At 38.1% G+C, this 13,723-nt stretch overlaps 1 protein-coding gene and 1 long non-coding RNA gene across 2 annotated transcripts; both read right to left on the bottom strand.

Annotated features, from left to right (window-relative positions):
• Positions 1–373: 373 nt before the first annotated feature.
• On the bottom strand, positions 374–3,882 carry LOC130233536 (uncharacterized). Its single transcript, XR_008838214.1, has 2 exons — positions 718–3,882; positions 374–611 (listed from the first exon to the last, which is right to left on the bottom strand). It is a non-coding gene; the product is annotated as an uncharacterized LOC130233536 (long non-coding RNA).
• A 3,368-nt stretch (positions 3,883–7,250) lies between these two features.
• LOC130233535 (RNA-binding protein 15-like) lies at positions 7,251–11,096 on the bottom strand. Its single transcript, XM_056463622.1, has one exon. The coding sequence runs from the start codon at positions 10,960–10,962 to the stop codon at positions 8,401–8,403; it is 2,562 nt and encodes an 853-aa protein (XP_056319597.1). The 5' UTR covers positions 10,963–11,096; the 3' UTR covers positions 7,251–8,400.
• Between the last annotated feature and the right edge of the window lie 2,627 nt (positions 11,097–13,723).

The following is a 13,723-nucleotide window of genomic DNA, read 5'->3' as shown; positions in this document are numbered from 1 at the left end:
ATCCAGCATATGTTTTACACAGTGGATGCTCAACCCAGCACTAGAAAACACCCATATTGTATTCACACTCATGTTACGGACAATTTAGCTTATTCAATTCACCTATAGTGTATGTTTTTGGACTGTGGGAGAAACCAAAGCACCGCAGGAAACCAACACGAACATGGGGAGAACAAGCAAATTCCACACATAAATGCCAACTGGCCCAGCCGGGGCTAGAAGCAGTGACTTTCCTGCTGTGAGGTGACAGTGCTAACCACTGAGCCACTTTGCCACCATCTCCAAATTAAATCTTAATTATTATTTGTTTTAATTATTTTTAAATTGAACAAAGTTTGACTTTGCAAATGTAACACAAAAATCAGACCCAAACTGGTGTGAAAAATAGCTTTATTGAGCAAACTGAATACAGTACACACATTTGCAGACATTCATTTAATATAAAATATCACACTGGTTATTCTAAGAAATTAGCATTCAGGGGAATTACTGTGAACTTGATTCTGGAATACTAATACAAAACTTTAAAAATACGTACAAAAAATAAGTACTTACAGAAATTTGAGCCTTGAAGACACTATTTTGTGATACCCACAATGCAACACTCTTCTCTAAACATGAAAAACACAGAACATAAAACAAGTATTAATTACATACATTAAAATACTTGTTTAGTTGTAGTAATCAAAGGTTTCTGACAGTGAATCAATAACAAACCACTTAGTTTGATCTGCAGACATCCAGCGTCCACACTCAGAGCTGTCTACCTGGAATTGGTTCAGATCAGCACATCGGTTGCATAATATCAACATATGTTCTTGCTAAAGAGGACATTAAAAGGAAGACGAGCATCAATATCTGGTCGATTTTTTTGAGTTTGAAGATCATTAATCATCACTTCACAGGGACAATTCACCCAAAAAATAGAATTCATTCATTCGTTCATTTTTTTCGGCTTAGTCCCTTTATTAATCAGCGGTCCCCACAGTGGAATGAACCCGCCAACTTATCCAGCATATGTTTTACGCAGCAGATGCCCTTCCAGCTGCAACCCATCACTGGGAAACACCCATACACTCTCATTCACACACATACTCTATGGACAATTTAGCTTACCCAATTCAAACTCCACACAGAAATGCCAGCTGACCCAGTCGAGGCTCGAACCAGCGACCTTCTTGCTATGAGGTGACAGCGCTACCCACTGTGCTACCCTACTCACATTTAAGTGATTATAAACATTCATGAGTTTTTCTTCTGTTGAACACAAATTCTGATATTTTGAAGAGCCTGTAACCATTGATTTCCACACAAGGAAATCCAAATACTATGGAAGGCAATGGTTATAAGTTAAACATTTTTCAAATTATCTTCTTTTGTGTTTAACAGAAACGCATTAACAAACAAGTAACGTGTGAGTAAATGATGTCAAAATGTTCATTTTTGGGTGAACTCTCCCTTTGAACATCTGTCAAATTTGGCAGTACAAAGTATAAAAGCAGAATGAACTCTGTAACGCCTGCATTCAGTTACGTTCCCATAGCGAGTAGTGAAATCATTCATAATATGATCAGAGGAAAGAGAAAGCCTCTTGTTGAGGTCTGAAATAGCTTATAGTCATCATGTGGTAGCTTATGCAGAGAACTAAGCTACAACCAGGAACAATGAGCTAATGTTTTTGGACTGTTGGATTTAATATGGTCTTTTCATTAGTTGGAAAAGTGGGAAGGGGGGGGGGGTGCTGGAAGCTCACAAAGAGATTATGTAAATCAGGCCAGAGGAGGGGCTTGAGAGTTACTGTGGAGATCTATGGTTACCTAGTTACCATGCCCGATCCATAGCATCAGAAGACAAGCTGGTCATTGAGAACTGTGATGAAGACAGAAGAGAAAACATAAAGCATACCACATTCATCACGGGCATGGACTCCATTGAAGTAGAACTCAAACTGAAAAAGTTTTGCAGAAATTAAAGGGATAGTTCACACAAAAATATGAACATTTACTCAGAACTCAGCACCATCAAGTAGTTTAAAACCTTTGAGTTTCTGTCTTCTGTTCAACACACAAGAAGACATTTTGAAGAAAGCTGAAAACCTGTAACCATTGATTTACATAGTAGGAAATACAAATACTATGGAAGTCAATGGTTACAGGTTTCCAACATTTTTCAAAATATTTTCTTTTGTGTTTAACAGAAAAGAGACATAAAGGTTTAAAACAAGTAAAGGGTGAGTAAATGATGACTGTTTTGTCATTTTTGTGTGAACTGTACCTTTAATTGTTCTATTTGTTAAAGCAAATTAACTTTTTCGTGTGATTTTAACACACCAAGGTCAGATTACATTCAAGTAAATTTTCTATAGGGGTAAGATTTACTACTCTATTTAAGGGGTCTTAGATTATGAAAATGCTATTTAAAGGAATAGTTCACTGATAGTGAACTATCACTATTTTATTTGTTCATTTTAATGTTAGCCAATATCAAACCTATTTTTGTGTGTAAAGGGTAAGTAGTTGTGTGTTGATGTGACTATATCTGTACTTGTAATGAAAGTTGTTTGATTTCGAAGGCCGCAACCTCCAGAGGTTTCATTTGACATACGTCAAGGAAGTAGTAATACTATTTTATAAGTAATTATTATGAAAATTAACTTTTTTTTTTTCTTGTTACATGTCATTCATTGTTATTCTCGTTTATTTAAGGTTTATGGTTTCTATTTTAACAGATAAATGTCTCAATGCAACTTCAAAAGAGCCTAACGCCTTAAATTACAGGCGCTAATAGAAAAAAAAATGCTAATTAGGATAACTTTTGTTGTAATTTTTCAAATGTTTGTTGTAATTTTTTCAACTTTTGTTGAAAATGTTTGTACATTCAAAGAAAAAGGTGTAAGGCTGCTACTGGTGGTGTTCTCTAATCTACAAAAGCTATGATGTAAATTAAAGGGACAGTTCATTTAAAACTGGAAATTATTTACTCACTTGTCACAAACCTTTATGAGTTTCTTTCTTCGATTGATCATAAAAGTAGTTAGTTTGAAATGGCTACTGCAGTAACTATTGACCTTCATAGTATTGGTTTTTCCTATTATGAAAATCAATGATTACCAGTTTCTAACATTCTTTAAAATATCTTCGAGTTCAACAGTAAAAAGAAACTCATAAACGTTTTAAATCACTTGAGTTTGAGTAATCAGTAACTAAATTTCCATAATTGGGTGGACTTCTCATTTAAATGATGTTTGCTGAATGTAAACATCTAACAAGCAAACTGTTCTTGAGTTAACAATAGTTTTACAGCTAGATTGTGATCTCTGTTACTTCGTAATTAATTTACACAATGGATTTGCTAAAACTATCATTTTCATATTACCTTTACTGCACCATCTAATCACATTAAGAAAACTGTTGCTTTTCCCTCAGTAATTTATGGTTTAATGATGCAAATGTCCATTTTTGAATCAAGGTACATATATTCGAGAAGAAAATTGAGAAGAATTTTTGTGTGAAACAGATTAATTTAATTCAAATGTATGCTTAATGCAAGAAAATACCTTCCAGTTTACTTAGAAAACAAACTTAGTTCAAATGAAAAATAATTTGTCATGACAGGTATTTGTTCTTGTTTAAAACAAACTCAAATGTGTTCAATTCCTCTGAAAACAAGCCTAAATTTATCACAAACGTTTGAAAATGTGTTTCGTGTGATTTTAACACACGAATTACATTCAATTATATTTTCTATAGGGTTAAGAATTACTGCACTAATTTAAGGCACCTTGGATTGTGAAATGGCAATTTAAAGGGATAGTTCACACATAAATCAAAAACAACCTACACTGAAAAAAATGTTGTCTGCAAAACTGTTGCAAACAATTTATTTGTGTTGAATTTAAACAAACAAATTAAATTTAAGAAAATTAAACTTAAATTGTTTGTTTAAATTCAACACAAATAAATTGTTTACAACCACTTAACGTAAAAAAAATTTGTAAATCCAAGGAATCATCTTTGAAAAAATTTTTTCAGTGTAACAATTTACTCAAGTGGTTATAAACTTATACATTTCTTTCCCATGTTCAACACAAAACAATATATTCTGAAGAATGTTGGAAAAAAGTTATTGCTATCCATGGTAAAAACCACAAAAATATTATAAAAGTCAATGGCTGTTTTTTTCTCTGTCTCTTCTTCAGTGTATCTTCCTTTGTGTTAAATGCAAAAAAGAAATTCAAATGTTCAAAACAAGTGAAAAGTAAATAATGAGTAAATGAATTTTCACTTTTAGGTGAACTACCACTTTAAGACGTGTTAGGACCCACATAAAACCCTTTGTACATTAGGGTATCGCTTTACTGACTGTAAATCTAGGCTCTATTCATATTTAAAGACAAGTCATTCATATGGGATATGAATAAAATAATTCAGGTGATACAACATTGAGCTCACTGTAGCCTATTACGTTCTTAGGAATCTATAATTTACACTTCTTTGAAAATACGTAGTGGAGAAAATCACAATGGAAATATTTTAGGATAGACTAATTAAAAGCGTCAAATAATAAAATGAATTTGGTCAAGTTTTGAATAATTGTCAGAAATAAAGGTATGTGAGCTGTCACTGGGGTGGTACCTTTGCAAAAGGTACACATTTGTCCATCTTAATACTTGAATAGTACATCTTATTACCTACTAATTTAAAGAGGTAAACTTTTGTACTTTTTAGGTACTAATATGTACCTTTGAGGTATTAATATGGACAAATGACAGCTCGCATATCTATTTCTGTGAGAGAGATGCAGAGTTTGGATGTTGTTGTGTTGTTAAATGTAGAATTTAATGGTCATTTTAGATATGGTAAGTTATATATTACAATGTAAAATCATGTGACTTTAATCAATTTTAATCTATCATAAAAAGTGTTAATTTTATTCATTTATGGTACTTTCAAATTTTGGATTATGAGTTCAATTCATTTGCTAATCTAAAGGATGTGTGAATATGTAAATTAATAGATTATTTCAATATAGTTTTTTTATTTATTTACAGGACAGTTCACCCAAAAATGTTGCCATTTGTTTGCCCTGATGTTGTTTCAGAACTGTACGACTTCATTTCTTTTGAAGAACATTCAAGATACTTTTGATAAAGTTATTAGACAAGACTTTAATTTAAAGTAACACTAAATCTTAAATTACATTATAAATTACAGTTAAAGTTAATAAAGTTAATAAAAATAATTACAGAAAAAACACAAGACTCATGTGCAATCCCATACCACAATCTAACACAAAAAGTTTTGCAAGATTTTCATCTGAAAAATTTAGCATGAAACCTGTTTGATCTTGTTTGTTCATCAAGTCAGTCACCGGTTTAGAACAACATAAGCATAATCATTTTAGGGTGAACTAGAGCTTAAACCCCCTTTTTTTTCTAGTTTATGCATAAAATGTTCATTAAAACCTTTGACCTTAAAATTGACACATTTCTGACCCTTTTTTTGTCCCCCAGGAAGAAACAAATAAACGTTTGGGAAACTACAGACATCACAGGTACAGTCAATGGTAACGTTCTAATGCATTTGCTTTACTAACACTTACCTGTACCAGGTAGGTTCTGAATCTAAAGACCTGGTAACTCCCTACTCACCACCCACACCAGAGGACTGGTCTGGCTCCTGCCCGCAGAGGCCTGCACGAGTGGAGGGTCTCACTGAGGGCAAAGGAAAGCAGTTGATGCTGGTTCTGTCCTCCTGATGAGGATCCTCGCAAGCAAACTCCACGTTAACTCTTGCTGGAGTTCAACTTTCTTCAAGTTACCACAAACCGATCATCTGGATGCGCTTTAAAAATCTAAAGTACTTTAACTATCAAAACTCGCACACTTTCGAAGGCTAAAAACGCTTTCTACATCCTCTTCCTTCACTGCTTTTCAAAAACAAAATCATATCAATCAAAATCAAAGGATGGCATAAACAAAAGCCTGCTCCTGTGAATTGGAAAGCCTCGTTCTGGTTACAGCGAGCCTGGATACTTCCAGCGGATGGCACACGAATCAGAGGTGCTGAAACAGAGTGAAGGTCTGCGCAAACATCATCTCAACGCTCAGCTTCTCCCTGATCTGCTTGAGGATTGGGGGGGCAGGGGAGGGCCGCAGGACCCTCCTGTTACTTAGCATGTGGGGCAACTCCAGGAAAACACAGATCAACAACAACACGGAGCTCTCTCGCCCTTTGCTCTCACTGCCATGACTGATCCTGGGCCGAACACAAAGCAGGAGAATTGCTTTCCTGAGCAGAAACAAGCAATCGAGCAACAATTCCTCCCGAAACACAACCGAAAAAAGCAGTGGCAGCCGTTCTTCAATTGATTTCCAACGAATAAACATTTCTCCCTCAATTGAAACAATTTATTGATAGCGTGTTATAATCAAATGAGGGGCCAGTGCACTTTTTGTGTGTGTACAAACAGCCAGGTCAAGAGCTGTGCAAGGAGTGAGTGACCGCTTCCTCTTTCTCCCCCAATCAAGAATTAGGTAAACACAGCACAAATCAAAAGTGTCATTATTTCCGTTTAAATACGGGAACTGTAAGCAGAAAAAAAACAATTACACAAGCAGGAAGATGCTCTCAGTGAGAGTACACTAACACTAAATGGAAAGCTCTTGCCCCAAGTGCATCCAAAGGGCTCCTGAATCATTTCAAACAATCATTTCTGCTTCCAGACTTGTGAAGTCCACTTGTGGAACGGTCCTTTCCCTGTCCTGTTTGCCAGGACTGAACGTGCAGTATGTCCATTTATTCATGTACACAAACAGCTGTTATATTGTGAAATCACTGACCAGTCGACTTTTAAAACACATTTTAGTGTGAAGAATTAAAAAAAAAAAAGTCATACATGAAAGGATGTTAATTATATATTGGATCAGTACACTGCAATTAGCTAAACAGACTAAGAACACAAATTTCTACCTTTTCAGGGTTTTAGAGAAACTGTTTTAAAAGCATTCGAACAATTGACACCTAAGAACCACATGTGAAATATTTCAAACCTTAATGGATGTTCAACTAAAAACATGTGTCTATATTAGAACTAAAAGTCAATGAAATAAAATGTTGAACTGTCTTACACTTGAACAAGAATCAGATCTTTAGGGCATCGAGTCTCTTATATATATATATATATATATATATATATATATATATATATATATATATATATATATATATAAATAAAAATTAATTGTACACCTTTATCAATGCAATTCACATGGCTTATCTACCAAATTATATTTGATAATTACAAAGTATCACATTATAGGTCACATGCACTTTACACTGATGATTTGAAGTCAGTTTTATAGCAAATGCACCTTTTTTGCATTCATTATCTTTATAAAGAGACTTTTATAAGAATACCAGCAATAAACGTTACACTGAACAAAAATGTGTAATTTCTGAAAAATTAGAGAGGAAAAAATAAGTTAAAACCACCTAATAAATGGAATCAAATTAATCTGACACACGTTGTAATTTAAAGTGAAACATTAAACACAATCTGACTTTGAAACCAGGATTATGCTTCATTCAAAACCTTTCAAATGAAACCCAAAAGCTTGAACACACAGAATGTCAAAATACCTTTTCTTTCTTTTCTTTTTACACAAAACTGAACGTTTGATATTATGCTTTGGTCTAAGGAGGGCTTAGAAATATCTATCTTATACTCAAAATATGTTTACATGTTATTTCTAATATGTAAAGGGGTGTTAAACGCAGCCTGTTTTAATCAGTATAACACTGATGGCATTTTTCGGCTACATCTTTGTATTTTAAACCTCTGCAACAAGAACACTAGCATCAACATGCACTTCACTGAGCAAAATAATCTTTTCTTTCTGATTTAGTTGACTATATACTTATATTACACTCCCCATCACTGAATGATTGTTCAAAGCATCAGGACACAAACCAGGTTCCCGTTAACTCAATTTGATGAACATGAATGAACATTGAAAAACAGGATTTGACACAGGGGTGAGACTGTCTGGAATCTGACTGAAATACATGTTGATAGGAAGTGTTGTAAATAGACAGTGTTTAATGACCAAATTAAATTCCTATTCTAATATGCCCAATATTTATCATTCTTTTATGCAGAGAACAACGTATCACAAACTAGACATCTGAATAAATTGCAACAAAAAACAAATATATTGCTATAGAGCTAAACTTTGCTATATGAATGGGCCATTTTCTCTCTTTTTACTGTACATGTTTGGCAGAGCAGGTAACAACAGCTGCCCTTTACTCTAGTACCACTTCTGCTTTAGAGAGCATGCAATTAAGAGACATTAAGAGAAGCTTGCATTTAACAATACTTTAGTGTGTATTATGACTGTTAAGATGCTCCTCGAACAACGATCATGACCAGGAAGTCCTCTTCTGTTTTGGCAAGAGCTTTCGCAGAAGAATCTAAGAACTGCTGAGAGAAATCACACGGTGGAAATGCGTGCAGGACGCCAGTGTTGTCCTTATCTCTACTGCCGCCGACGGGCAAACTGATGACCCCAGCGGCCTGCTTTTGCTTCAGGTATGAAACCAGGTTGCGGAGAGGCCTCTGTGTGGATGCTGCTGGATCCGATGATGAAGTCTCCTCTGAGCTGCCTGGGACTGCCAGTAGAACTGCGTAGCCTCCTGGGCCTGCCACTTTGATGCGGCGAGACACCTCGTCGATCTTGGGCTGGTCTAGACGAAGACGTTGTGTGATGCGTAGCTGAGAGACTTTTCCACCTGTGCTGCCGTCGATGAGGAGGCTGGTGGCGACGCTCAGGTCGCCCTCCAGGAGGTGCATGCTAGCTGGGAAGTTACTGTTCTTTAGGAGCAGCATGCCGTTCCAGGCCATGCTCAGCTTGCCCCCTGCGTCCTGTTTTGAAGCTTGGTTACTTTTGGAGCTGCTCTCTGATCTGTCCCTCTTGGATGCACCTTTAGCTGAATCGCCCGCTTTGCGCTTTCGTTCTGCAGGGCTTGCACCGATGCTGGATTCAGAGAGGCTGCTGTTGTTTTTGATGCGCTTCTCACCGGGAGCTCGGTCCAGGCTGCTGCGGCTCTCTCGTGCTGGGGACACTCGGTCTGCTCTCGCTGGACGCTCAGAGTCGCTGAAACGTCCGTCACGGCTGCTACCGCCTGGGCTGCCCTCAAGCGATGGGGGTCTGCGACGGCGGGCCGCCCACTCACTGCTGCTGTCAGGTGAACACTCCAGATGTCTGCCGTCCTCCATGAGCCGACGTTTCCGTGCAGCTTCTCTGCCTGGCAGCTCTCGCTCCAGTGACCAGGCCTCTCGCCGTCTTTCACGCTCTAAGTGTTCGAGGGGCTCAAATGCAGGAGTTCGTACACGTTCACGAATGGTAGGTGCGGGCCATTCAGCCCCAGCGTAGAGTTCTCTTTCTCTGAAGTGCAGTGGCGGAGGAGTCCGTTCTCTAACCCTGATGGCTTCAGGGGTGGCACGATGAACGAAAGACTCAGCCATGATTTCATAATGTTGCAGAGGGAGGGGCTGCAAGAACTGTTGTTGGTAGCGATGCTCTGTGTCAGCGAAGTCCACCCTCAGCCTCCTGTCGGGACCACCAAGAGGAAATCCACGCATGTGTGTGCAGGCCGCCTGAGCAGCATCCAGGCTTTCATACTGAATATAAGCCCAGGTGTCCCCTTTTCTGTAGTCTATAGTCCTAATAGTTCCAAAGCGGTCAAATTCCCGGGCTAATGCAGTCAGAGGCACCCAAGGGCCAAGACCACCCACCCATAGTCTTGTGGTGGGGGTGGCTTTACCATAGCCAATTTTGATGGGGTTTCGGCCCACAACTTTCCCAGACATGCTAATTTTAGCTCTGTGAGCCATGTCCAAATTTTCAAATTTAAGAAAGCCATAGGTGCTGCTCTGGCCCCGAGTGGGTCTTTTAATGTCCACCTCAGTGATTGTCCCAAATCGTTCAAAAGCCCTCCTCAAATCGTTTTCAGTCACAGTAATATCCAAGTTACCCAGAAACAGTGTGCGGTTGGCTCTCTGGTCGTCCTCTGGAGAGATAAAGTCCTCCTCGCGAAAAGGAGCGGCTCGCTCTGCTATGTATGCGGGCCGCGCCCTCGCTTCATAAAAGGCAAACTCTCTTTCTCTTTCCAGCTCTCTGGGCAGAGGCGGGGGGGGGGGAGGAGGAAGCCGGCCCAGTGCTAACTGCTGTAACCGGTAGTCCCTGTAGCCCAGGCCGGTTGGAGAGAGCGGCCTCTGAGTATGCAAATGTCTATGGCCTGCAACAACAGAGAAATGGTCATCCTTTACCGGAGAGCGACTCCTCCGCCTGTTCAAGTAAACTGCCTCGATTTTTAAAGGTCGGTCATAAAGCACCAGCCGGCCTCGTGCGTGCTTTGCCGCCCTGGCATCATCCGGTCTCCTAAAGTTGACGAATGCGATTCTCTCGTCGTTCACTCGGCTGATTTTGACGCTCACGTCACCGAATTTTTTGAATTCATGAAAGAGGCCGTCCTCGATTTCTTCGTCACTCAGCTGCGAGCCGAGCTCGCTGATTTTTAAAGTTTTGTACTCACTTTCGTTTGTGGGAAGCGGTGCGCGCGTCTCCCCGCGCGAGTTAGTGCGCGCCGCCTCTAAGGACAGACTCGAGGCGTGATTTTTGCCGCTCGAGCTCGCAACGGGGCTCGTGTAACCGTGGTTATTACCAGTCCGACTGGATACATGTCCGTCAAAATCCCGTCCGTCTCTTTTATCTCCAAGCAGTCCCCGTCGTGCAGAGCCCCCGTCGCTTTTAGACGAACTATTGCCGTTGTTGCTTCCTCCGCCAGAATTCGAGATAACCCCCATTTTCTTACTGGTCGGATGGCTTCCTCCCCTGTCTCGTATGTCATCCAAGGCCCTTGAACGTTTTTTCACCGGCGACCGCTCTTTCCCTTTCATGTTAGATGTCCTCTGGCTTCACACGCCTAACAAAACACTTTTTAACTGTAATGCTACCGCAACGTCAACGAATTTACACGACAAACTGAATAATTTGTTCAGTGTCCCTGCGGCAAAACAACCGCATACGCCATCTTGTCAAGACTACAACATGACCCGCCTGTCGACTTTGATTGGTTTGAATCTCTGAGAAACTACAACGCTATTGGCTGATCCGTCTGTCAATCTAAAGCACTAGTACAGCGCCCAGTCTTGCTGTACACCATTTTAGCTTCAAAAGCCAAATGTTTACTATCGCCACTTTATAAAAAACAGAGGTGACATTTAACTAACCGCACATATAGTCTTTGAGAACATGTACTGCCAGTATTATATCTGCATCTTAAACCACAATCATTAATCACCTTGATAAATCTACAAATCGGGCTCTGTATATTTTCACAATTAAACAGTGTGTACCTTTAATAGGTGCTAAGACTTTGAGTTTTGCCTACATTTCGTTTATTATAAATTATAAATGTACCGTGCAATCTTTATTAAACGCAAGTAATTCAAATAAATAAACCTAAAACATTCTCGTTGTTCACTTAATGTCCAACAGATGGTGGTGTTTGCCTTTCACAGAGGTGAACGGAAGGGTCACGTTAGTGTAAACTTGAAAAACCAGCCTTTTAACCATGCGGTCAGCTATAGATTAGCAATTTTCAATGGGTTTTAGCCTAATATATATTTGAAATAATTTATAAACAAAAACAATGCAGATCTTTGAATATATGCCCATGTCTGTGAAAAACAACAAAATGTTATGTAAAAGTTTTGCCCTTAAATTTGTTAAAATTTATATTAAAACAATTTAGTGTTTTACAATTAGCATGTTTTTGCTATCATAGTATAACTGTGTTTGTAATGAAACTGTGGATATGCAACTGATAATCCCTATGACCGTACACTTTTACTAATATAAAACATGGTTCGTTTTCAATAGAGACCATTGGGGACCATTACAGTTTTAACCAATACAATTATTAATTCAACAATTAAAATTAAAAAATTACCCCCAAATTCAATTTTTTTTTTCAATGAGTTGTGAAGGTAAATAGGAATATATTTGAAAGACAATGAGTTGTTACTTTGATCCAAAACTACAAAAAGTGCCCAAACATCTCAAATGAGTGGTAATAACACAAAATACAATTATTTAAAAAACTTCATCAATAAAGACATGCACATAAAGTAACACATTCATCCAAGCATGTTGATTAACCAGAAGACAAATTGAACAGCTAACGTGTCATTTATTTGTTTAATTTTCACAATGCACATACTCCATTAAAATCCCACCCTTTCTTGAGTAGGCTACATTTGAAAGCATGTCCTACATAATAGTATGAACATGTGTAGTACTGTTTGAACAATCTAGGCCTACTAGATTAGTCATGTTTTAGTGTCACGTGCCCTACATCGTCAGTTACGTCACTTCACTGGCATTCACAGATCCTCTCCTGTTGCCTCATGGGATAGTCCCTTGGAAGCACATTGCAGAATCTCACCAAAAGAAGTAGGTCATCTGAATACTTACTACGAGTATACTGAACTTCTTTGTTTTTTACTTACTATAACATAATAAATTTCCCAGCTGGAAGGGCATCTGCAGCATAAAACAAATGCTTGAGAAGTTTGCGGTTCATTCCGCTGTGGCGACCCCAGATTAATGAAGGGACTAGGCCTAAAAGAAAATGAATAAACAAATGAATAACATGATAAAGAATGTGATTTCAGATGATTTCAGCCCTGGACACTACTACAATTAAAGGGATAGTTCACCCAAAACTGAAAATTATGTTATCATTTGCTCGTGCTTAACTTGTCACAAACCTGTTTGAGCCTCTGGTATCACTTTATTTTGATGGTCACTTTTGCACATTTTGTTGACTGTAAGTTGGCAACTATTTTTATTAGAATATTAGCAGACTGTTTGCTTAGTATCTGCTGATACTGCTCCACCAACAGACATGCTCCTGCCTATAAGAAAAGTACATGTCAACTTCAGTGGTGGAAAGAGTACTGAAAATCATACTCAAGTAAAAGTACCACTATGCCCAAAAAATGTAGTACAAGTAGAGTAAAATTATCAGTTGTAAATATTACTCAAAGTATGAGTAAAAAGTAGCCCTTTTAAAAGTATTCAAGAGTAGTGAGTATTACGCTCTGAACGGCTGATGTGTTTACAGGTAATTTGTGTGTGTCTGTGAAAACATAACATTCTGTAGTGCATTTAGTTATTGTTTAAGGCCATTTGGTGATTTCAGTTATACAGTAAACATCCTTCATCTTCCCATCAGTTACATGCAGTCTAAACAGTCTCTGGGTCATTGCATGTAAAGATTTTGCACATTTTCTTTGACACTTTTAATGCTTCCATGTGGTTTGCTGCATTTATAAAGCGCCTGTGTCTTGAGGTTGTTCAGTATGATGCGATCTACTTTCTATGTGTGATTTGATTGGGGGGTAATCATAGGACAGATTTTTGTACTTTATCCAATCGCACAGACAAGAAAAAATAAAGTAGTGACGGCCGGTTGATTTAAAATAGTGGAGTAACAGTAGCGATACAGCACTAAAAATGTACTCAAGGTAAAGTAAAAGTACACAATTCCTGAGAAAAACTACTCAATTACAGTAAACAGTACAATTAGTCCAAGGCACTCGAAAAATGTGGGGGAAAAAATGTAAAAAGCCTTTATTGATATAGCTATTCCTT

The sequence above is a fragment of the Danio aesculapii genome, chromosome 8, assembly GCF_903798145.1.
Source record: "Danio aesculapii chromosome 8, fDanAes4.1, whole genome shotgun sequence".
NCBI classification, from domain to species: domain Eukaryota; kingdom Metazoa; phylum Chordata; class Actinopteri; order Cypriniformes; family Danionidae; genus Danio; species Danio aesculapii.
Note: the sequence above shows the minus strand (reverse complement) of the source record. Positions and strands in the feature narration are given on the sequence as shown.